The following is a 25,915-nucleotide window of genomic DNA, read 5'->3' on the forward strand; positions in this document are numbered from 1 at the left end:
GGTCATATCAGTCTAGAAAGGATTAAGAGACTTGTGAGGGATGGTCCACTCCAAGCCTCTGCAATAGGTTCACTACCTACTTGTGAATCCTGCATAGAAGGAAAAATGACCAAGCGACCTTTCTCTGATAAAGGTCGAAGAGCCACTGAGTTGCTGGAACTAATACATTCTGATGTATGTGGTCCGCTCAACCAACAGGCACGTGGAGGATACGAATACTTCATTACCTTCACTGATGATTACTCACGATATGGGTTTGTCTATTTGCTCAAACACAAATCCGAGACCTTTAACGTATTTAAGGTCTTTAGGCCTTTAGTGGAAAAGCAAACTGGCAAAGTGATCAAAACCCTTCGATCTGATCGAGGTAGTGAGTATATGTCTGGAGAGTTCGATGACTTTCTTAAAGAAGAAGGTATCGCTTCTCAGCTTACCGCACCTGGCACACCTCAACAAAACAGAGTGTCAGAGAGAAGAAACCGAACTCTTATGGAGATGGTTAGATCGATGATGAGTTACTCATCACTCCCGCTTTCCTTTTGGGGATATGCCCTCGAAACAGCCGCTTACATTCTGAACCAAGTTCCGTCTAAAACGGTTCCTGGTACTCCTTATGAAAGATGGACTGGCCGTAAAGTAAGTTTGGGCCACATCCGAATTTGGGGTTGCCCTGCACATGTGCTAAGGAAAAAGACTAGCAAGTTGGCTAGTAGGTCAGAATTGTGCCTGTTTGTGGGATATCCAAAGGAAACCAAAGGTTTTACTTTCTATAGTCCCAAGGACGATAAGACTTTCGTTAGCACGAATGCTCGTTTCCTCGAGGAGGACTTTATGAAAGATGCAAAACCTAGAAGCAAAATTGTGCTTGAAGAAAAGTTGGGTGAGGAAGCTTCTACCTCATCTGTAAGAACTGTTCTTACCCCAACTGAAACACAACCTAACTCATCAGAATCTCGTCAAGTAGTACTTAGACGTAGTGGGAGGGCTACTCAAAAGCCTGACAGGTACATGTCTTATGGAGACTCTCTTGTAGCCGTCTCCGACATGGATGACCCTGTTTCCTATAGCCAAGCGATGGCTTGTTCTGAATCAAACCTTTGGCTTGACGCCATGAAAGTTGAAATGCACTCGATGTATGTCAACAAAGTCTGGAAACTTGTAGACCTTCCTGAAGGGATTAAACCCGTAGGGTATAAGTAGATATACAAGAAGAAAAGGGGTCCTGATGGGAACGTTGAGACGTTCAAAGCACGACTTGTGGCGAAGGGTTATACCCAACAAGAAGGGATTGACTATGAAGAAACCTTCTCGCCAGTCGCGATGCTTAAATCCATATGCATACTCCTATCCATAGCTGCAGCTCTCGACTATGAGATCTGGCAAATGGATGTCAAGACAGCCTTTCTGAATGGCAATCTTGACGAGCGCATTTACATGGCTCAACTAGACGGTTTCGTGGAAGAAGGTTAAGAGACCAAGGTTTGTGAGTTGCTTAAATCCATTTATGGACTAAAGCAAGCATCTAGGTCATGGAATATTAGATTCGATGAAACTGTAAAGAGCTTTGGCTTTGAACAGTCAATAGATGAGCCTTGTGTTTACAAGTTAATACACGAAGGCAAAGTTGTGTTTCTGGTACTATATGTCGATGATATACCACTCATTGGTAATGACGTTGGTAAGTTATCTGAGGTTAAGGTCAGGCTGGCAAAGCAATTCGATATGAAGGATCTAGGAGAAGCCGCGTACATTCTTGGGATCCAAATCTTTCGAGATAGGAAAAACCGGACCCTGTCGCTCTCTCAAGCATCTTATATTGATAAGATAATGGATCGCTTCTCGATGCAAGACTCCAAGAAGGGCCAAACACCCTTTAGGCATGGAGTTTCACTCTCTAAGGACCAGTCTCCCAAGACTGCACAAGAGATTGAAGACATGAGGAAGATTCCTTACGCCTCTGCCGTAGGAAGCCTCATGTATGCTATGCTTTGCACTAGACCTGATATATGTTTCGCCGTTGGCGTAGTTAGCCGTTTCCAATCCAACCCTGGACCCGAGCACTGGATTGCTGTTAAGCATGTTCTTAAGTATCTTCGAAGAACTAGGAACTTGATGCTTACATACTCAGGTACTGACCTGACTATGACGGGATATACCGACTCCGATTTTCAAGCGGATAAGGATTCCAGGAAATCCACTTCGGGATCTATGTTCATCCTTAATGTTGGAGCTGTTGTGTGGAGAAGTATTAAGCAATCTTCCATTGCTGACTCCACAATGGAAGCAGAATATGTGGCTGCTTGTGAAGCATCCAAAGAGGCTGTATGGCTTAGGAAATTCCTTAAGTATTTGGAAGTTGTTCCAAACGTCGACGAGCCCATGACCCTTTATTGTGATAATAGTGGGGCTGTCGCTAACTCAAAGGAACCTAGAAGCCATAAGCGCTCTAAGCATATTGAGAGGAAATACCATTTGATTCGAGAGATCGCGCAGCGCGGTGACGTGGAGGTGAAGTAGATCTCTGGCAGATCCATTCACCAAGGCCCTAGCGAACCTGGTCTTCGACCAACATCGAGAGGGATTAGGCATAAAGGACTACTCACATCTTCTTTGAGTCAAGTGGGAGTTTGTTGTCAATGGTGCCCACAAGAAGAGTAGTAGTATCTATTTATGTACATTTGATGTCATATAGTCTTACGAAGACTCTTGCTTGTAATTGCTTATTCATTATTAATAAAGTTGAAACGTTCATTCATTCTTTCTTTGTTTGAAGCTTTATGATAAAACCTTAGTCTTTTAGTCCATAAACAAACTTAACAACTTACGAAGAGACAAATGTAGATTTGCATGAACAAACTCTTCGTAGTTTGCTTAAAACGATATATTCGCAATCTTAGGGTCAAAGGAGTATTGACCTCAGTATGATTGTTAGAAGAATCTATGATGTCTGGTTATGAGGCATTGAGAGTTGGGTACTCTATAGTTCTTCTAGGTATCTTCCGAAGGTACTGAATTGACCAGTGCACTTCTAGAGACAATATAAGAACAAACCATTTAACCTCTTATGTCTCGAAGTCACTATGTATGAATTGCATCATGCTTACCTTAATCCTGAAATGAGACATGCCATTTCACACCTTAGTATTCTCATTTGAGAAAGTCAAAGTTCGGACTCACTATGTGATTCCGAACAAGGCCTATTGGTGAAGTACTAAGTTGTGAGTCTGTCATGAGTAACTTTGTGAAGTTCTCATAGATATGGAATTCATGTACAAGATTGCTGAAATGCAATGTATGTCACCTCATGCTTTGTTCCTTGGAGTGTGAATAAATGAACTGGCCAGTGTCCAAATTGAGTCCTGACTCTTTTGGATGAAACAATGTGACTTGTTAGCTCCTCGTCAATACATTGTTTCTAACTTATTCACAAGCGACAAAGGAGTTGAGGAAATAACAGCTAGAAGGGTAAAATGGTAATTTAGTAAATCCCGACTAGCTGATGACATTCATGAAGGGTAAACATAGATAATATTCAGTGGATCCGCTCATTATAATTAGGTGAATTCTTGAGTAGAAAATAGATTCATTTGAACCGAGAGATTTTCAGTGTCAACTCTTTAGTGGAGTCAGTTGGCATTAAGCTAAACTTGGAAAAGGTTTGTGAACTTTTGAGTCCAAGTGTTTAGCTCAAGCTTTGTTCATTTGGGTCCATGAGGTCACTGTCACGAATCACATCGATAGGAATAGTTAAACTGGAAGCTAAGTCAAAACAAGAACGAGACAGTTTTACGAAAATTGTCAAAAGGGTATTTTTGTCTTTTTGGACATAGGACGAAAAGAATGTCAATAAATTTTTTTGACATTGTCATATGATGACAAATGAAATAAATATTACTCAGCCATATTAGTGTAATTGGGCCTTGAGGATTAATTTCATTTCATAGAATTTTATTTGAAAATTCTTAATGGGCTTTTCTTATGTTGTCATGAACAAATGAAGAAACATCTAGAAGCTCCTTCTAGAAGCTCAAATTTCGTCCAACCCAAGGAAAATAAGGCTGAATTTCGTTCATGCCATAGTGGGAAAGAGAGTTTATTTTGTGCATTGATGTATGAAGATACTTGCCAAAAGAAAAAGGGGAAACAAATTTCCTTAAGAAGGAAAGTGCATTTTCGGCCAACTAAGAGGAAATCAAATGAGGAAACAAATCCTAAGCCTTCATGAGGCATGTTGGACGTGCAAGGCAATAGGAAAAGAGGAAACTACCTTTTGAAGGTAATCCTCCTCCTATAAATAGGAGCCTCATTCCTCACATTTCATTCATCCAAGTTTAAGAGATTTGAGAGACTCTCTCTCTAGAACTTTGGCCGAACTCCTCTCTCTCTCTCTAGTTTATTTTCGATTTTGTTTTGGCACCTAGGTCCTCATTTGACCTAGAGTTTAGCTCTGCGACTTCAAGACTCGTTCTTAATTCGTAGTGTTTAAAAGTGCCCACTCACTGATTCCTTTTATTTCGAGTGATTTAGTGATAGAAACTATCGTGGTTGCTCGAGGTACCGAGGAAAGAAAGAGAGACGTGCTGCGAGGAGACGAGTGTTGCAAACTTTCCAAAAGCTTCTACAAAGTTCAAGCTTCAAGAAAGGTTAGTAAACTTCTATACTCATAATAGGTTTTAATTACATGTACTTGCTCTTTGTCTAGGTTAGTAAAAACTGTTTTTACTTGAAAAGAAAATTTTTAAAATTCCGCCGCTTTGCGAAGCGTTAAACTTTTTTTCTTAAACCCTAGATCAATTCCAACACTACAAGCCTTCAGTTCGTCTGGAGAAAGCAGATCAGCATGCTGACGAAGAAGTATACATGTGATCATTGCAGGATAGGCTATAGGGAGCTTGGTGGCCTTAGAACCTGCATGCTTGATGATATGGGAATAGAAAAACTTCCCCAAATCCAAAGACTTTCCAGTGCCAATCATGTACAGAAACTGGGCAAGAGCAAGAGAAACTCATGTAGAGTGAGCATAAGGGAGCCAGTTTTTTTACCCCAATCTTATGAAGAATGGAGTACTTGGAGCTGAGAAGCGACGCACGATACAACCCAGTCTCAGGCCACCCTTTTTCATCCTTGACACCAGAGAGTTCTTTGATTAACTCAATTCTGGTGGTCATTTGATCTTCAGCTGCCGGAGCATGAGACCCTAGAAACTCATGAATCACTTTAGGGGAGAACTCGATGCACTTGTTTCTGACGAACACCTTCTGAAAGTTAGGAGAAGTGGCATCATCAATTTGATCAGGCAAGTTCACAATAAAATCTCTCACAAGTTGAGCATGGTACGAGCCCACGGAGGTCATTGAGGAGAGTCGCCCTACACCCTAGAGGAGATCAACAATATATGTGCAAGTAAGAGCCTCATCAGACAACATGCTCTGGGGCAATGCTGCGAAGAATGACATACTTCCATCATGCTGGCATTCTGAATTGTGTGAAAGGATATCCCATTGATACGGACATCTAGGACTTACTGCCTCGACTTCTTCTTCTTCTTCTTCTTTCCAGAGGGCATCTCTTCTTCAACCTCTTCTTCCTCAATGACATTTGTGACATGATCAGCCACGTCCTCCTCTTGGCCGTCTTCGTCAGGGGCTTCGTTGTTGATCACCGGTTCAGGTTCCTTCTTCCTTTTCTTAGACTTCATCTGCTTCTTGCCCTTCTTCTTCAACAGTTTTTCTTTCCCCTTTTTGGAAGGCACATGAGGCGAAGCTTCTTCCCGCTCGGGAGAGAGACCAGTGTTCATGGCTCTCTCAAATTCCTCTGGAGTGATCCATGACGTGGCACCCAAAGTTTTTTCAACCTCATCAGGGACCCCGCCCTTCAGTTCCCTAGTCATCTCTGCCAAAGTAGGGTTGTCGAACTTTTTCTCACCCTGGAGCGATCTAGGGTTGTTAGAAGAGGTGTTTCTGACATTAACCTTGTCAGACTTTCCGAGATTCAACATAGCGTTAGCCGCGGACGAGACAGTTTCTTTCTCAGCACCACCAGGCCCAGAAGCGATATCCCGTTGCATGTCTCAAGGGACATTCCTAGGAAGTGTGAAAGAGTGAGGGAGAACAGTAGCTTTTACCTGAGGGAAGGGAGACAGATTTTCACGAAGATTTAGTGGTTTAGTCGTTGGGGAGGGATCTCCGGCCGAACCATCGACCCCGCTCGACTTTCCCTTTATGATTTTCACTCCATGGAGATTGACCTCAGCGGCGATCTTCTTTAACCCAGACACTTTTTTCTTCCCAGTACTATCTCGGACAACCCTTTTTATAGAATCTTTTCATGTTCTGGTCCGCACCATTTTTGCAAATTCACTCAAATTGCTATGCTGAAGGGAGCGATAGCAGAGGAAAGGAAGGAAATTTGAAATGAAACTCCTGACACGAAAATGCTCAGAGGGATTAATAGTGACAGTTGAGAGATTTGCGAATTTTCTCGGGAAATAAACCGTCATAGTGAGCTTCGCATTTAACTGCCTGAACGCAACGTTTTGATCAATCAGCACAGATCTTCCCCAAATAGGCCTTTTATTAACCAGGACAAAAGCTCAAACATGTCTTGATTGATCCATTAACTGCTATAAGTCAGGGATACAAACTCCCAAGGCAGAACGCATCTTCTCAAATTTTATCATATCCAGAGGCTTGGTGAAAATGTCAGTAAGCTGATTCTCTGTGCTTACATGTTCTAGAGACAGAATTTTATAATTTACCAGGTCTCGGATGTAGTGGTGCCTGATCTCAATGAGTTTGGTCTTGCTGTGTTGCAAAGGGTTCTTGGCAATGTTGATAGCACTAGTGTTGTCATGGTAAAAGGTTATAACCTCCTGAGGGACACCATACTCTTCCATCATAGATTTTAGATAGACCAGCTTAGTGCATGATGCACCAGCTGCTATATACTCGGCCTCAACAGTTGAGAGAGAGACATAGTTCTGCTTCGTGCTAAACCGGGAGATAAGGTTATTCCCAAGAAAGAAGCAACTCCTTGAGGTGCTTTTTCTGTCATCAGAATAACCTCCCCAATTTGCATCAGAATACCCAATCAGACAAGAGTTGGTGTCAAAGGAGTAGAGAATACCGTAGTTAGTGGTGCCGTGGACGTATTAGATTATCCTTTTTACACAACTCAGATGTGATGTGGTGGGTTGAGCCTGAAATCTAGCGCACACACCCACTGAATAAGAAATATCTGGTCTGCTAGCTGTCAAGTAGAGGAGGCTCCCGATCATGCTTCTGTACAGTTTGGTGTCGACATGCTCAGCTCCATCTTCTTTGGAGAGTTTGACTGTGGCAAAAGCAGAGCTCCTGTTTGGTTTCCCAGACTTTAGACCAAATTTCTTTACAAGTTTCTTGGTATACTTGCTCTGGGATAAGAAGAAGCCTTCGTCAAATTGCTTGATCTGAAACCCCAGAAAGTATGATAGCCCTCCAACCATACTCATCTCAAACTCAGATTGCATTTGATCCACAAAGTTGTCCACCATGAGCTGGGACATCCCTCCAAAGACTATGTCGTCCACATAGATCTGAGCAAACATCATATCTGAACCAGATCGTTTGATGAATAGAGTTTGATCCTTTACACCCCTGACATAGCCCTTATGAGTGAGGTATTTTGCCAGGCGCTCATACCAAGCATGAGGGGCTTGTTTCAACCCATACAGGGCTTTATGAAGTTTGTAGACATGATCTGGAAATTTAGGGTCGACGAATCTCTTAGGCTGCTCGACATAGACCTCTTCATTGAGAATACCATTCAAGAATGCTCTCTTGACGTCCATCTAAAACAATTTGAACTTTTTGAGGCAAGACATCCCAAGAAGAAGGCGAATGACTTCATGTCTTGCCACAGGGGCAAATGTTTCATCAAAGTCCAGGCCCTCAATTTGAGAGTAACCCTGAGCAACCAGCCTAGCTTTGTTCCTTGTGGCATTGCCTAGGGAATCAGCCTTGTTCTTGAAGATCCATTTAGTGCCAATGACATTAACCTCATGTAGTCTAGGCATCAATTTCCATACTTCATTCCTCTCAAATTGAACCAGTTCTTCCAGCATAGCAAGCATCCAGAACTCGTCACTGGCAGCTTCAGTGACATTTTTTGGTTCAATCCTGAATGTGAAGCACGCATTGCTTATCATCTCTTTGCCGTTCACTGGTTCCTTTCTCCTTGTGACAACTCATTCGTGTAGGTTTCCTATGATGGCGCTTATGCATGATGATTCTTCTTTACTCTGCTTGAAACTTTCTTCACCAAAGAGTTAGATGTAGTCCTTTTGTTCTGAGATAGTGGAAGCATCATCAGTGTCTGAGACATCCTCTGGGACACTAATGTGAATATCAGGGGAGTTACAGACTTCATCGTCCTCAGTTACCCGATCTTCATCATCCACCACCACATTTCTTGATTCCATAACACATGGAGTTCACTTGTTTTAGACTCTGAATGCAGCACCACTCGAAGTATATCCTAGAAAGATGGCTTCATCACTTTTGGCATCTAGCTTCTTCATTGGTTCCCTGTCAGCGAGGACAAAACATGTACTGCCGAAGATATGAAAACACTTAACATTGGGCTTCCTCCCCTGCCAAATTTCATAGCTAGTGTAGGACATGCCTAGACGAATAGACACCCGCTTGTGAATATGGCAAACAGTGTTGACGTCTTCAGCCTAGAAGCGATAGGGAAGGGACTTTGCATGAAGCATAACACATGCCATTTATTGAATAGTTATGTTTTTCCTTTCCACAATGCCATTCTGCTGAGGGGTGATTGGGGCTGAGAACTCATACATGATTCCCTAGGAGTTGCAGAACTCAAGAAATTTTATGTTCTAAAATTCTCTGCCGTGGTCACTGCGAATCTTCACAATTTTTACGGAGGAGTTCTCTTTCTCTCGCTGCAGCCTCAAACTTAGCGTATGGAACGCATCAAAAGCATCAGATTTTTCTCGGAGAAACTCAACCCAGGTGTACCGGGAGTAGTCATCAACAACTACCAAGATATATCTTTTGACACCAAGACTCTCCACTTGCATAGGACCCATGAGGTTCATGTGAAGAAATTCCAAAAATGGGAAGTGGTGAGAAAGTCAACTTTCTTATGGGAGGCATGAACCTGTTTTCCAACTTGACATTGTCCACAAACTCGTTCTTCTTTGATCTTGAGCTTGGGTAGGCCTTGAACAGCTTCCTTGGATACAAGGTTCCCCAGACTCCTCATATTCAAGTGCCCGAGTCTCTTGTGCCAGAGATTAGTTATATCTGTTTTGCTAGCAAGACACGTAGAATGAGGAGTTGAGGGAGCAGTCCATAAGTAGCAGTTGTCAGTGGATCTCAGTCCCTTCATGTATATTGAGTTATCCTCGCGCGTGACAGAGCAGTCTTTCTTTGTGAACGTAACAGTTAATTCTTGATCGCACAACTGACTAATACTGATCAGATTGGCTTTTAGGCCGTCAACAAGGAGGATAATGTCAAGGACTCGAAGACCAGAAACATTCAGTTTTCCTTTTCCAACCACAATACCTGTAGAACCTCCCTAAAAGTGACATGTCCCTTAGAGCAGCTCGTTATGTTGTTGAGAAACGAGCCATCTCTTGTCATGTGTCTTGAACACCCACTGTCAAAATACCAGTCCTCTCTGGCAGTGGTCTTGAGAGAGGTGTAAGCAACAAGAGCTCTATGATCTTGTTTGATCCTCCACACTTGATGGGCTGAAGGATTAAAGAGCTGCTTCTCATATCGGTCCCTCAAGTCCACCTTCAACTTGGGAAATCTGCTCTGGCCAAAGAAGACATTCGGACCAGTGTTTTTCCATTCAAGGAACCTGCCATATAGTGAATAACAGAATGGGCGAATATGTCCCCATTTTCCTCAAAAATGACATCTCCAGTCAGGTTTAGGTACTGAATTTGGTAGCCCATGACTTGAAGTCTTTAGAGATGTTGGAGACACCTTTCGTACATTGACAACAGGAACTTGGGAAAAGAGGGGAGAGGAGGAGGGGGTAGAAAAACTCTCTTCTGAGAGGAGGAGGAACCAGAGTGATACCCCAAACCCCTATGACTAGAAGAGGGCTGGCCAATCTTCAAAATTTCATTCAGGTTAGAGGTTCCTAAGTTTAACATCTGAACAAACTTGGTCATATTTCCCAGGTCAACAGTCAGTTTAGAGATTTTCTTTTTCAAGCTCCCAACGACCTCGAGAAGATGCGATTTCTCACCCAGGAGTGATTCAATTCTGCTCTTCAGCATCTCAGGAGAGTCTTTCTTTAGTTCTTCAATTTCCTCAAGCAAGCTGACACGCTGACCTTTCAATTCTTCTATCTTCAATTTCTGCTTGAGAAAAGCGTTGGACTTGTCAGCCCATTTGACAAAAAGAGTTTTGTAAGCCTCCAGTAAGACATCATCACTTAATTCTTCCTCCACTCCTCAAGAGCATGACTTGACACTTTCAGGTGATCCTGTCTGAGACATGATGACTTCACAGGCATGCTAAAGAAACTCGTCATTGAGTTCCCCACTTCCAGCTGACTTAAAATAATTTGAGCACTCAGAAGGAGCCAGGGAAAATTTCCTTTTATTCTCCTCTGATAGATCTTCCTCCTGTACAGAACTGCCTGCCGTGAAGGTCAGAAAATTATTGCATCCATCCTCTCCAGCATCACTGCCAGATTCGCTTTATCTTCATCACTTAGCGTGGAATTGTAGTTCTTCTGCTGTTTTCTTAGATAGTTTTGGCAGTCAACTTGGATGTGACCAAAGCCTTCACATTCTCTGCATTGTATACCTTTTCCCTTAGACACATGAAGACTTCCCCGTTTTTCTCTTCCCTTTCTGTTGGAGATTCCTGGTTTATACCCAATGAGGGGTTTTCTCCAGGTTGAGGGGTGCAGTTGATTGCCCTGAGAAGTTAGAGGATCTTTTCTCAAACCTTTTCATAAGCTTCCCGTAATTCTGAGGATGTCTCAACTTGAGGAGACGAGGATTCGGGGGCAGAGGATTTAAGAGCAATAGCCTTTGATTCCTTCTCTGAGGATCCTGAGAAGGACATCTCGTAGGTGAGTATGGACCCAATATGTTCATCCACTTTCATCACAGATGTGTTATGCACTTCATCAGTCGTAGTCACCTTGATCTTGAACCTCTCAGGAAGAGATCTCAAGATTTTCTTGACAAGCTTGGCATCTGAAATGGATTCCCCGAGAGAGTGAGACTCATTAGAGAGGTCTCTATAACTCTCACATATAACTCATTGATGGTTTCATCCTCATGCATTCTCATGTTCTCAAACTTTGTGGTAACAAGTTGTGATCGAGAATTTTTTACTTTGTCAGTCCCCTCAAAGGTTGTCTCAAGAATATCCCAAGCCTCCTTGGCACTCTCTCAAGTATTAATCAATCTGAACACATTTCTATCAACACCATTATAGATAGCATTGAGAGCTTTGGAGTTTGACAGGGCAGCTTCATCTTCCGTGGGACTCCACTCAATCTCTGCTTTCTTTACAAAGGTAACACCATCTTCCAGAACCTTCTTGGGGGCTTCCCACTCGGTGATTATGGACTTCCAGGTCTTGTGATCGATGGACCTTATAAACGCTCCCATCTTGGCCTTCCAGTACACGTAGTTTTGACCATAGAGCAGAGGAGCTCGAGAAATTGAGCCGCCTTCCCTGAACGTGTCCATATTAGGAGAGAGAAACAGTAGGATCAAGAGATCCTCACCCAGTAGCTTAGGGAGCCTGCTCTGATACCACTTGATAGTCCTGATCCACTGTTTAACATGTCTAGTTAGATGTTGTTAGGAACAACTAAAAGAACACCAGATCAAAAATAGCAAACACAAGTAAGAACACCAAGAGTGGTAACCCAGTTCGCCTCAGCTGCCTACTTTGGGGGGATTTGAATCCCAGTGAAAAGAGTACTTCCACTAGATAATAGAATGGGTACATACGGGAATACAATGGATGATCACCTTCTAGTGTTTCACTTCATAACAATAACATCCACTACAACAATAACAATAAAAGGCAAGATTCGTCTTCACATATGACAACAAAAACCCCACATGAAGAACCCATACTTTTCTTGAAAGAAAGATTTCGGCGTGTAAAGTGTGTAACCCTACCTAGGGTAAAACATTTTCCTTTTATAAGAGACAACCAAGGAGAATGTCCTGAAAACACACCAGGACAGATGGCACACATCAGGACACGGACAGACAAAAAGCTATGCAGGAAAGGCCACGTCGAGACCTGGCAAAAAGGGACGAAAGATGTTTTGTGCAATGTCAACGACAACCCTTGAAACATAAGAGTTGCCTGAACCAAAACGCCAACTTCAATGTAACAACAAATGCAAAGAATGAAATTTGAATTAATTTAAGGGAACAAGAAAAAATCATTGTTTCAGGCACGATCTTTTGTTGTGTTCGGTTGACCACAAGAACCACAACGCAGAATGTTTATTTCACTCACAGATCGGATCTTCTTCTTCTTTGGATTTCCAGGAAGTGTCTTGATGATAGGAGGTCTAATGGATCTCTCACGAGCGGAATGAACAGACCGATTCTCATTTATGGGATTACTCTCCTTCACATCAAAGTGGGAAGTGAAGTTGTTAAATTCAATTTAAGCTACAAGATCTTTTTTTTTTTTTTTATAATTGAAATCCACATTCATATCAATAACTAAATGTGTCCACTCATCTACAATGTCGAAAGTCAAGTCAACAAAAAAAAACCTAAATTAATTATTTTGAAATCCTGAGAAAACTGGTACATGAACATGAACATGAACATGAAGACAAAATATCTAAAATTTAATATCTAGATTAGAACTGACCGGACTTAGCAAAATATGGTAAAATAGATGAACTTGAATGTAATTCTATCGAAAGTAACTTGTATAGTAGAAAATAAACATAACCAAAATTAGAAAATTGAAATCATATTTCCAAATGAAAACCAAAAAACGAAAAATATTTATGATTGAAAATTTATGATTAAAATAAAAAAGCAGAAAATTTTGAAATCAATTGATGGACATATATATATGAAAAGAGATGGAGAAAAACGTAAGAAAATTACAAATACGACTCAAATTCAAATCAAAGATGAAAAAAAACGTAAGAAAATGACAAACTGAATTAGGGATTTCAAACTCTAATCTACATAGCACCAAATGATCGTGTTTAGATGCGAATCAAAGATTAAAAAAAAAAAAAAAAACGAACCTGTGAGTCGATTGATTATGAAATACAAGAAAAATGGATGAGAGATGTCACATACGTAATTTTTTTTCCCCAAATGAAATACATATCCATATTTAGAAGGGGTATATTAGTCTTCACCACTATATAAGTGGCTAGTATGACATAGTATATGAAATTTTGGTTATTTTGCAAATAAATTAATTTAAATTGGTTACTTCATGTTTCATAAGAAAACAAAAAAAAAAATTATTAATCTTATTTAAAAAAATTTCTAATAACTTATTTAAAAATTGAAAATTTTAAATTATTTATTTTTTCGTTCAATTTCTACTCGAAACGCTTGGCTGCCAAACTGCCTAAACCCCTATATATTGTACCACATCTCAGAACTTATGTACCACCCAAAATCCTCTCTCTCTCTCTCTCTCTCTCTCTCTCTCTCTCTCTGAATGGAAAATCAAGCAACTATCAACTCACCCCCAAAGTGGGAAGGAAAAGCTTCAGCGAAGCTAGAAAATGTGACAGCGGACCAAATATGGTCGCTTTACTCGGACTTCTTCAACTTCCACAAGTTCTTCCCGGGGATGGAGCGTTGCCGGGGGATCCACGGCAACAGCGGTGAGCCAGGCTGCATCAGATACTGCGCGGCGGGGCCCGAGGAATCGCCCATCGGGTGGTCCAAAGAGAGGGCCATATCCTTCGATCCCCTCCACCGCACCGTGGTGTATGAGATCGTGGACTGCTCCTTGGGCCTCAAGTCCTACGTCTCGACGGTCAGGATCGTCCCGGACGGTGCTGCCGGCTGCGAGATCGAGTGGTCCTTCTCCGTCGATCCCGTCCCATCTTCTTCGCTGGATGATATGGTGGCCCAGTACGGCGTGTGGTTGACCCAAACCGCTCACAACATGGCTCTCTCGGTACTACCTGTGCCTAATTAGTACCTATACGTATTCTATCTCTGTGTTTCAATTGTGTTTGTGTGCGAAGAATAAATTTAAAATATGCACTCGTTCGTTCTATAAAACTGCGTGGTCATGATGTTGTTCGCCATGTTTGAAGAAATTGTAATTCGCTATGATTAATTAATGAATAAATTAATGGTGTGCGCTTCTGGTTTCACTCGGAATTGTTGATCTTGGATTCCATCATTTTGATAATTTGGCACCAAATTGTCAGATACAAGTACTAAAACGCTGATACAGGCGACGATGATAAAAAAAAAAAAAAAAAAAAAAAAAAAAAAAAAAAAAAAAAAAAATCAATATAGTATTCGAAGATGACGCACCCTTGATTTAAGGAGTTATACGTAGGAGGAGATATATGTAAAATACTAACACCAAGGCCAATATATTTTAGTAACAAAATGTATATAGAACACTAAATACTGATAATTAATGATGCCTAATATATAAAATACTGAACATAAAAAATATTGAACAAGATATGTCTCTCTTTGATATAAACATAAAAGACTTGAAATTAATGATGCCTAATATATAAGTAACATATATTGATAGGCAATGACAATGTAAATAGAAACTAGAGTGACTACCTGGTACAAATACACGAGATTTCTGGTTTTGGAAAGCAACTTTCGGGATAAGTGAAATCCATCGAAAATTGAGACAATTAATTCACCCCATTCTTCATTGCCGTTCGTCAAGTGCGGCGATAGTCACCATCCCGTAAGGCGTAATTAGTAAAGCTCGATTCTCCATAGATTGTGAACTAATTAACCTCATAATTAGGCATGTGCATATATTTTGCACGACATCAAGCACAAATGTCACCACCATCGATCATCACATGTCATGATTAATAAAATCATCCTGATACTTGAAATCAAAATAATCAATAATGTTTGTAACATTCATCTGAATGTGAATGATTGTGATGTAAGCGGGCAACTTCTTCGTTTAAAACTAGATACCAGCTTGACTATTATTATATACAAAAAAAAAAAAAAAAAGGTGGGGGGCTCAATAGAACTAGGGGACAAATGTCCCTCTGCAAATTTTTTAAAATAATAATTTGTATCTTAAAATTTTATAAATTTTGGTATTTTCTAACCTAAAATTATATATATATTTATATATTAAATTTGCTATCTTGATTTTTTTTCCTTTCAAAATTGCCTCCCTGATTGCAATTCTTAGCTCCACACGCTCTTTGTTTTGTTGGGAGAAGCTGTAAATTAAAGTGGTGCAACTTGGGGCTAGCATAAATTAATTAATTAATTGTGTCCGCTTCTGGTTTCAATCAAAATTATTATCAGTCTTTGGATTCCATCAATTTATAATATTACACGGTTTAAAGTCGTCAAAAGCATTTGTCGGAGTTTTGATCTATCTCCTTTCTTTTTTACCACTTTCTCCATGCAAACCTCATGTACATGTCACCCACAATAAATCAAGGGGTTTTGACAGCAATAATACCATCTTGTTGTCACTTACCATATTTAGCCCAAAACCAATATTTTGACACATATGTTACTTTGACTAGGAAAGAGAAATAAAAATTTCCTCAATTACCCTCCCCACAGATCTTCCTTCTTGCGCTCACTCTCTCATCTTCACTCTCTCTTTCACGGTCTCTGAAAAAAAAAACCCTCATTCACGCTCCAAAGCAGCTCTCTCATTCACGCTGACTCAGATCTTCATTTCCCTCCAAGCATCTCTCTCATTCACGCTCACTCTTCAATCGCTCACCCTCTTCAGCGTGGGTCCAAGTCTTCTCCGGTCACCGTCGTCAGATCTGGGTCGAGTGTCTTCTCCGGTGACCGTCAAATCTTGGCGTCAAATCTGGGTAAGTAGCTTGTTCTTCTAACAACTAAGAGCTATTTTAGTGATTTCGTTCAGTTTGAACGTGTTCCAAAGCTTTTTTGAGTTTTTACTTCGCCAAAAATGGTGTTTGGAATTTCAGTGTTGAAATTTTCCAGGTGTCACGAACTGGATTCACTTCGTGACACTAGTGTCACGAACTGGATTCACTTCGTGACACTAGTGTCACGAACTGGATTCACTCCGTGACACTAGTGTCACGAACTGGATTCACTCCGTGACACTAGTGTCACGAACTGGATGTTTTTCCATGTTAATAACCGTCTTTTAATACTCATTTCTAATACTGAGTGAACGTATACAGGTATGGCGGAAATATGTTTATATGCTAAGCATAGCGGGAAATGGGTAAAACCGGGCGTATATCAAGAGGGTGGTACTCTTACGCTTTTACTTCCTACCAAATTGAATTACCAAAGTTTGATGCAAACATTGTATGCTCGGTTGAACGTGACCCCTGCAACGCATTCAATCAACGTCAAGCATGAAGCTGACGGGCTCGTACCGCCAACCATAGACGACGACGAAAGTTTGCGATGTTATTTGTACTTGAGGAAGAACGAACCGAACCGGACGAAGTTGAATCTTGTACTTGAGATTAGTCCGGAGGCATTTCAAGATAAAAAAGCGGATGGCGCGTCTTCTCCACGGGTTGGATCCACTCCAACAGCAAACACAAGCGAGAGTGGATTTGGTTGCAATCGAAGCAGGATCATTCCAAACATGCCGAGTCCTATATCCGAGGCACGTGAATGGGACGTACCAAGTCCGGAGGCTTTCGACAATGATACTGTTGGGTTGGATGACATGAATACTGTTAGCCAGGCAACACCCCAACCCAGAAGGTCTCCACCACCAGTTATTTTGTCAATAGAGGCTCCACCACAGACTCAACACCAGGAAGAGCCTCCTCTTCCACCACAGCCGCCAACTCGATCACAAAGAAAAGAGAATGTATCGAGCCAAGAGAATGGGGGGTGTTCGGTTACGGCTCCCGAATCAAATACATGTGTCGAGAGTAACGATATTGAGGTGTTGGATATTTTATCTCCGGTAAGAGTAAAAAAAAAGGATTATATGCAAACAAAGCGGCGTTGTTGAAGCATTTGCGGATGGATGCAATCAATAATCATTATCGGTTCAAAACGAAGAACTCATCTCCGCTCAAACTTCATGTCATTTGTGCGGGTAAAAATTGTGATTGGGCGGTCCGGGCAGTGAAGCTAAAGAACACGGATTGTTTTGAAATTAGAAGGTAAAATTTCACGACCTAAAAACTGATTTTATTTGAAATTTCATTTCTCTTCGTAGATGAATCAGTCCGTGACAGATCTATCACGACGTGAATCCACTCCTGACACGAGTGGATGTACTTCATGACAGATATGTCAGGAAATGTATGCCCTTTTAATTTTAAATTGTTTTTGATCGTGTGTATGTGTTTATGGTTCAAGATATGATCCAAAGCACACTTGTTCTGTGGAGGAAAGACAAAAAGGGCAACCGCAAGCTACTGCAGAGTTCGTTGGAGAGAGGGTGAAACACAAATTTATTGATCCAACTGTACATAGTTGTACCCCAAAGGAGATTCAGAGTTACATGCGAACAGAGGTTGGAGTCAATATTTCATACAGAAAAGCATGGAGGGCAAAAGAATGTGCAATACAATCCTTGTATGGGACTGATGATGAGTCATATGCCTCTCTTGCAAAATACAAGTACATGTTAGAGCAAAAGAATCCAGGTTCTCTCATCGACCTAAAAACTGACCGTCATAAATATTTCATGTACTTTTTCGTTTCTTTGGCTCCGTTCAGAGAGGGATGGAAGTATTGTCGGCCTGTTGTAATTGTTGATGCAACCTTCTTGACAAACTATCACAAGGGCAGCATGTTTACGGCTTCCGCGATGGATGCAAATGAGCAAATATTCCCGCTTGCCTATGGTATTGGTGAGTCCGAAACTTCCAAGTCCTGGTTTTATTTCTTCAACAAACTTAAGGAAGCATTGGGGGAGAGGGATAACATGGTCATCGTATCCGACCGAAACACCGGAATCATTAACGCCGCGAAGAAAGTTTTTCCAAGAGCAGAACATGGTTTTTGCGCATACCACGTGAAGAATAACGTCAAGGCAAAATTCAAAAAACTTGGCAAGGAATTCAATTGGAAGTTCTACGGTGCAGCAAAAGCGTATACTATATTTGAATATCAAAAGTTTATGCGCATGTTGGACAAGGAAGACCCGTTGATACGTCCGTACCTTGTCAACGAAGTAGGAAATGAGAAGTGGGCACGTTGTTTTTTCAAGACATCAAGGTATACGATCATAACTTCAAACAACGCAGAGTCTTTGAATGCGTTAACTGTTAAAGCAAGATCATTTCCAATAGTGAAGTGCCTTGATTGGTTGAGGGAGAGAATGCAAGTTTGGTTCTACCAACGACGAGAAAAGGCGGCATCAACTCAAAGTGTGTTGTCAATGGAATATCATACCGAAATGTTAAAAAAACTTGCTGTCTCGGCAAATATGCAGGTTATAGTGTGTTTTTAATTTTTAAATTCTGTCACGAAATGACCCGAGTCCGTGACACTTGTGTCACGGAGTGACTTCAGTCCGTGACACATGTGTCACGGAGTGAATCCACTTCGTGACGCAAGTGTCACGGACTCGGGTCATTTCGTGACACATGTGTCACGGACTGAGTGGTTATGTTTAAACTTTTTTTTGCTTATGTTTTAGGTCCGGCCTTCTGCAGTATACGAATTCGAGGTTTTAGACACAGAAGGAACACCATGGGCAGTGAACTTGATTGATAAGACGTGCTCGTGTCGAGAATTTCAAACTGATCTATTTGTATGTGTCCATGCCATTGCGGCTTGTCGCTTACGCAACCTACCAGTTGAGAGCTATTGTGCAGAGTACTACACGACCGAGTATTGGAAATTGGCGTATGCAGGGGTTATTCATCCTCAAGGAAGTGAATCGTCATGGACTTTTCCCGACGAAATCAAGCAGATCAAAGTAAATCCGCCTAACTTCTTAGGTCGTCCGGCGGGTAGACCTAAGAAGAGAAGGATTCCCTCTCTTGGAGAATCTGATGCCCCGCTTCGTAAATGTTCCCGTTGTGGAGGTGTAGGTCACAATAGAGCTACGTGTCGCAACCCAATTCCACCGGAAATGAGGGCTCCGGGGATGGGACATTGGTTTGGTTTGTAATTCGACACGTTTTATCATTGAATATCTAGAACTTCCTTGGTGTTTTGCTATGTATTACATTTTGAATGTTTTGAACTTTATTGGTATTGAAACAATGTTATTGTTAAGAAATTGAAGTTCTAAGAATACATATATAAAGTTATAAACAATACATACACTTTTAAACTAAGAAATTGAAGTTCTAAGAATACATATATAAAGTTATAAACAATACATACACTTTTAAACTAAGAAATTGAAGTTCTAAGAATACATATATAAAGTTATAAACACATACATACACTTTTAAACTAAGAAATTGAAGTTCTAAGAATACATATATAAAGTTATAAACACATGCGTACAATCATAAACACATAATTTCAAGTTGCCTCAACATTGACATTTCCACGCGTGTGTAGTTTTAGCGCTCCGTGTCGGTATAATTCGGTGGTCATTTTCTGTCGATACATGATCATGTCCTCCTGTTTCAAATCAGACAATGGAAGGTCGTGCGCCAAAAACTCGGCAGTCTTGATCATAAACATGCCACAATCATTTCTGAAGGAACAAAAAACGCATGCTTTAATTGATATGTGTCATTAAGAATGTAAAATTAAGAATTAAAATATTTACCCATTGTCTTGTTGTGGCATTTGATCGTAGTGGACGACCTTGAATATTTCTTCATTGGAGAGTAGAACGCCGGCGACATGCAGAACATATGGCAAAATGGTGGCCAAGTTTCTGACTTCAGTGTCCACGAGCGTTTGGTGTCCACCGGTGGAACTCATGGAGTCGTACACCGTTATACACCTTGAACGCACGTTGACAACAAGAAGATACCAGTGTCCGCCATATATTACAGGGATGAAGACATCATCGACCCCGTCCCATGGGTCCACCAGTTGCTCCGCTCCAGACTCTCCGGTAATGTGGTCGACGACACATTTTTTCAGTTTCTTCTTTAAGAATACACCCGGATCTTGACTAGCATTGAACTGAGTGTAACTATCTCGGAGATACTTAAAGAAGACCGTGGACATGATGGTGAAGGAGTGACGTAACAAACCCGCCTTTTTCTTCTTCCGGAGGTAGTACATCGCGACGTCCACATGCTGCACGACAAAAGATAAACATAAGCACTAAATACCTCAGTCCGTGACACAAGTGTCACGGAGTGGATTCACTCCGTGACAGATGTGTCACGGACTGAGTACACTCCGTGACAGATGTGTCACGGAGTCAATTCACTCCGTGACACATGTGTCACGGAGTCAATTCACTCCGTGACACATCTGTCACGAAGTGAATTGACTCCGTGACACATCTGTCACGAAGTGAATTGACTCCGTGACACATCTGTCACGAAGTGAGCTGCAAAACAAGACATATTTTAAAAACTACTGACACACATTAATACCTGATCAGACAACCAACCATCCTCGTGCCACATGTTGTAGAAGAAGGTCTTCTGGTTGATAGCCATCTGTCCAAGTTCCATAGAAGGCGCTATGGTTTCTTCCTCCGGCTTATATTTTGGTTTGCCCTGAGATATGTTCTTGTGGCCCCTCTTCAAGCCGACTTGGAACCACAACTTCATGACGTCAACGTCATCCTGGTCCGGTTGTTTGGTTACCTCCGACAGCGGCAGTTCATCAGGAAGCACGTCCGGAGCATTGGTGAACCTCAGAAAAGGCAACGCCTTTTTGGAAGGAGTAAACCTATCGGGGCTGCGTCGTTGCCGGGTCATATGTTTCTTGATAGGTGAGTCTTCAATAAGGATATGGGGATTCGGTGTCTTCAAGTCATATATCTATCCAACAAGAGAAATAGAGTTCAAGTTTATTGTTGAGTTCAACCATAAAATAATATTTCATAACAATTATATGCTTATTTGAGTTCAAGTTTATATTTGAGTTCAAGTTTATTGTTGAGTTCAACCATAACAATTATATGCTTCTAAACAAGTCAAGAATTAAGTTCAACCATCAAATTAATGGAGGTACCTCTTGAACCCCCTGTGTCCCTAACAACTCATACTCTTCCATAGCCTCTGCATTCATTTGGGCTTCTAGACTGAGAGGCGAATCTTCATCACCCCAAGATTGTTGACCTTGTGTGTTTTCGACGTCACTTTCATCCTCCTGACCATTCAAAATCATTTAGTTCAACATGAGTGTAATCAAAATAACGAAATTCAGCGACTCCGTGACACTGTGTCACGCACTAAGTACACTCCGTGACACGTCTGTCACGGAGTGAATCCACTCTTAAATAAAAAAATAATATGTCTATTGCATATCTTGTACCTCTTGTTGACTGGTTTGTTTCTTTTTCCCTTTCTCGACTTCGTTTTTCTTCTTCTTTTGGTTGCCATCCTTCTTCTCCTCCTGTTTCTTGCTCTTCTTGGCGCCATCGTCCTTCTTATTCTTGTCGTCTTTGTCCTGCTTATTTTTCTTGTCCCCGTCATCGTCCTTTTTCTTCTTGTCCTCGTCGTCTTTCTTCTTCTTCTCGTCTTCGTCGTCTTTCTTCTTCTTCTCTTCTTCGTCTTTCTTCTTCTTCTCCTCGTCTTCCTCTTTCTTCTTCTTCTCCTCTTCTTCTTTCTTCTTATCCTCTTCTTCTTCTCTCTGCTTCTTCTCTTCTTCTTCCCGCATTTTCTTCTCTTCTTCCTGCATTTTCTTCAGCTTCTCAACATATTCTTCTTCCTCTTTTTTTTTCTTTTCTTTTCCCGCTCTCTTCTTCGCCATCACTTCTTCCCACTTCTTCAATTTGGCCGTTTTCTTCTCCCGGCGCTTCTTTTCTAACTGTAACTCGTTTCTCCAATCGTAGTACTGATCCAGTTCATCAAGAGCCACTCTGTAGCTCTTCACCGCATCCAAAATTTCTTTTTTGAACTTCCTGTAGTCGTCTTGCATATAGCGGAAACGCTCGTCGAGATTTCCAACTGAGTTTTCGAGAGAGTCGAGCCGGGACTGTCCATGACCAAAATAACAAAGTAAGTTGGCTGACGAGTAAATCCAGTACGTGACACATCTATCACGGAGTGAATCCACTCCGTGACAGATGTGTCACGGAGTGGATTCACTCCGTGACAGATGTGTCACGAAGTGAATCCACTCCGTGACACATCTGTCACGGAGTGGATCCACTCCGTGACACATCTGTCACGGCGTGGATCCACTCCGTGACACATCTGTCACGGCGTGGATCCACTCCGTGACACATCTGTCACGGCGTGGATCCACTCCGTGACACATCTGTCACGGAGTGGATCCACTCCGTGACACATCTGTCACGGAGTGGATCCACTCCGTGACAGATGTGTCACGGAGTGGATTCATTTAAATTAAAATAGAAACCCAAAATTGTGTTACCTCAACTGTCTGTGCTTGTGAATGGGACGGTTGTTGTGGTGGTTGTGGTGGTGGTGTTTGTGGTTGTGGGGCGTCTTTTTTGGGTTTCTTCTCCGAGCGTTTGTCCACCCCCGCTGCCGTCGTAGAAGGGGTTGCAACGCTTGAAGAAGTGTCGCCGATTCCGTGAAATTCAACCTATACGTGGGACAAGTTAACAAATGAGTGTGATCAATATTAAGTATGAATTAACCTACAAATTTATTACCTCATTGAAGTTGATTCCTCTCATGGCGGCATCCTGAACAAGTCCGATAGACTTCCACCGACGCATTATTGGCCGAGCTGTGGTGGAGACTTTCTCACAAACCCCCATGTTCGTCAGGAAAGGAAGACACTCGTACCCCCAAACCTGAAGCGGCTCGACGAATCCGGGGAGATGGAGCTTCCTTTTTTTTTTACCTTGCTCCATTGGCTCGCCACCCTTCTCCACAAACTTCCGGACTTCGCCGAGAAGGTAGTTCCACACCACGTTGCCCCATGGATGGCGACCGAATGTGTCCGTGTCCTCCACCGCCTTAATGAGCTCTACGCACGGTGTCCTGTTCTTCGCATCATCCGCCAGGAGGACATTCAAGACGAAGTAAATTTTCAGGTAATTTACCTGAACTTCTGTCGGCCAATCTACGCTCGCCTCCAAGAATTGGTTGACCAAGTTCCGACTCAAATACTTCCCCGGGAAGAATTTTTTGAACAGGCTGTCATTAGAAACAACCCCCTCGAACTTGAATTCCTCGTAGTCATCGACGACTTTGAGGAATGTGATCTCCTGGAAGTCTCTCTTCGTGAACTCCCGGACTCGGCCTCCAATCTCAATCAGAAGCCCGTCAGTGGTTTCGCCCTCGAAGCTCCCGGTCCTCAACACCAGGTGGCTTATAATCGCCGACAACCGGACTATTTTGGGTTGCCCCACGAACTGCCCAAAACATGATTGGGCGAATCCAGCTTGCGTCTCGGCGCTGCGGCCGAGTAAGAGAGCGAGGAAATTTTCCAATCCCCCGTGGAAGTTAAAGGAAAATCCTTCAACGTTGGACTCAGGTATAAACCGTCTCCACTCCTACACATATGAGTCAATGACATTATTAGTGAAACCATTATGCTTGAGTTCGTGACAGATGTGTCACGGACTCACCCACTTCGTGACGGATGTGTCACGGACTCGCTGACTTCGTGACACATCTGTCACGAAGTCATCGAGTCCGTGACACATCTGTCACGAACCAGGATCAAAATGAGTTTCTGACACTCACCTTTCGGGGAGTAGCAGTTGTAGGACTCTCCAAGGCGGTCGCAACGCCCGATGACTCAGCCTTGTTTTTTGGCTATATCAAACACAAAACAAAATCAAATAGGTGCACATACATCTAATTAAGTCACGTCATTTTTATTCTATACCTTCTTTATCTTTGTTGGTGCGACGACGAACGCGTCGTCATCGTTGGAACGCTTGGACGGCGAAATTATTTTCCTTTTCGAAGCCGTCCTAGAACTTCTTCGAACGTTTGAGGCCTCCTCGACCTTGGTTATTTTAGACTTCGTCATTGAATATATAAAACCTGAAACAAATCAAGTCACCAATTTTCAACAACTTCAAGACCAAATACGCACACACACACACTCGTCAAACCCTAACATTGTTCAATCAAATATATACACGAGCACGAAACACACACAAACACACACATTCTCGGCCAAACACAATACACACAAACACTCAAAGACAACACATTCTCGGCCAAACACAAATACACTCAAACACCCGAACACAAATACACTCAAACACCCAAACCCAAATACAATCAAACACCCAAATACAACACATTCTCGGCCAAACACAACAAACACTCGCCCAAACACCAAATACACTAAAACACCCAAAAACATTTTGAGCCAAAAACCCTAAATCAACAAACACTCGGCCGAAATAAATGAAATAGAGATACCCATACCTTTTTGAGTAAATGAAATAGGGTTTTAACAAACACTCACCAGTATTTCTAGGGTTTTAAGAGACCGAAATAAATGAAATATGTGTCACGGAGTGAATCCACTTCGTGACACAAGTGTCACGGACTCGGGTCATTCCGTGACACACTCGCCCAAACACAAATAATCACAAACACTCAAAGACAACACATTCTCGGCCAAACACAAATACACTCAAACACCCAAACACAAATACACGCAAACACCCAAACCCAAATACAATCAAACGCCCAAATACAACACATTCTCGGCCAAACACAACAAACACTCGCCCAAACACCAAATACACTAAAACACCCAAAAAAATTTGAGCCAAACACCCTAAATCAAATAATTTGAGGTTAAATAGAGTTTTCAATCAATTTGAGGCTTTAATAGAGATCGGCCGATTTACCTTGATATGAAGATGAACACAATCTTTTCTTCTTCTTCACCGATTAACGTCAAGAATGTGATAGAGACCGAGAGCTGGGTCGAGCAGAGGTGCCTTCGTCGCCGAGAGCTGGGTCATGCAGAGGTGGGTTGCACCTTCGCCGCCGAGATGGGTCGCCGAGGAGTGGGTCGCCGACAGCTGGGTCACCGAATGCTGGGTCGCCGAGAGCTGGGTCGAGCAGAGGTGGGTTGCGCCTTCGCCGCCGAGAGCTGGGTCGCCGAGAGCTGGGTCGTGGGTCCCCGAGATGGGTCGTCGCGATTTTTGAGCGAGAAAGAGAAAGAGAAGGACAGGGAGAGAAAGAGAGACACAGAGGAAGATGATTAGAGAGCGAAATCGTGGGAGGGAAGAGGAAGAGATAGCGAAATCGTGAGAGCGAAAATGTGGGAGGGGTTGGAGGTTTGAAAAATCGTGAGAGAGAGAGGGAGGGAGATAAACCGAGAAGATGAAGAGGTGTAGGTGTGCGAGGGAAAATGGAGAAAATTGGGTTGGGATGGTTTATTTCGTTTAAATGAGTTTTGAGGGTATAATAGTCTTTACCTATTGGTGTAGGTATTACATGTGTCAAATTTTGAGTTTTGGGCTAAATATGGTAAGTGACAACGAGATGGTATTATTAACGTCAAAATCCCATAAATCAATCATGTACGGAGACTATGTTTTTTGGGTGTTAAATAATTGGAAATTACCAAAATGACCGAAGTTCACATACTTTTTACTAATATCATATTTAATTTTTTTACTGTGAAATTGTTGGAAACGATACAAATAGTGAGCTCCACGATTTC

The 25,915-nt window shown here is 41.9% G+C and overlaps 3 protein-coding genes across 3 annotated transcripts; 2 read left to right on the forward strand and 1 right to left on the reverse strand.

The window, feature by feature from the left end:
- The first annotated feature begins 13,662 nt into the window (after positions 1 to 13,662).
- On the forward strand, positions 13,663 to 14,379 carry LOC149390767 (uncharacterized). The gene has a single exon (XM_089620607.1). It carries the CDS (start codon positions 13,710 to 13,712, stop codon positions 14,196 to 14,198), a length of 489 nt encoding a protein of 162 aa, XP_089476733.1. The 5' UTR covers positions 13,663 to 13,709; the 3' UTR covers positions 14,199 to 14,379.
- A 2,779-nt stretch (positions 14,380 to 17,158) lies between these two features.
- LOC149390768 (uncharacterized) lies at positions 17,159 to 19,319 on the forward strand. The gene is made up of 3 exons (XM_089620783.1): positions 17,159 to 17,355; positions 17,555 to 18,635; positions 18,843 to 19,319. The coding sequence occupies exons 1-3, from the start codon at positions 17,213 to 17,215 to the stop codon at positions 19,317 to 19,319; spliced, it is 1,701 nt and encodes a 566-aa protein (XP_089476909.1). The 5' UTR covers positions 17,159 to 17,212.
- Positions 19,320 to 19,930: 611 nt separating this feature from the next.
- On the reverse strand, positions 19,931 to 25,215 carry LOC149390769 (uncharacterized). The gene is made up of 9 exons (XM_089619854.1): positions 25,092 to 25,215; positions 24,107 to 24,267; positions 23,962 to 24,033; positions 22,920 to 23,768; positions 22,676 to 22,849; positions 21,611 to 22,273; positions 21,308 to 21,445; positions 20,722 to 21,114; positions 19,931 to 20,416 (listed from the first exon to the last, which is right to left on the reverse strand). The coding sequence occupies exons 2-9, from the start codon at positions 24,251 to 24,253 to the stop codon at positions 19,931 to 19,933; spliced, it is 2,922 nt and encodes a 973-aa protein (XP_089475980.1). The 5' UTR covers positions 24,254 to 24,267; positions 25,092 to 25,215.
- Positions 25,216 to 25,915: the final 700 nt, after the last annotated feature.

This window comes from Urtica dioica, chromosome 7, assembly GCF_054948205.1.
Source record: "Urtica dioica subsp. dioica isolate 48M chromosome 7, U.dioica_male_clone48M_v1_H2, whole genome shotgun sequence".
NCBI classification, from domain to species: Eukaryota; Viridiplantae; Streptophyta; class Magnoliopsida; order Rosales; family Urticaceae; genus Urtica; species Urtica dioica.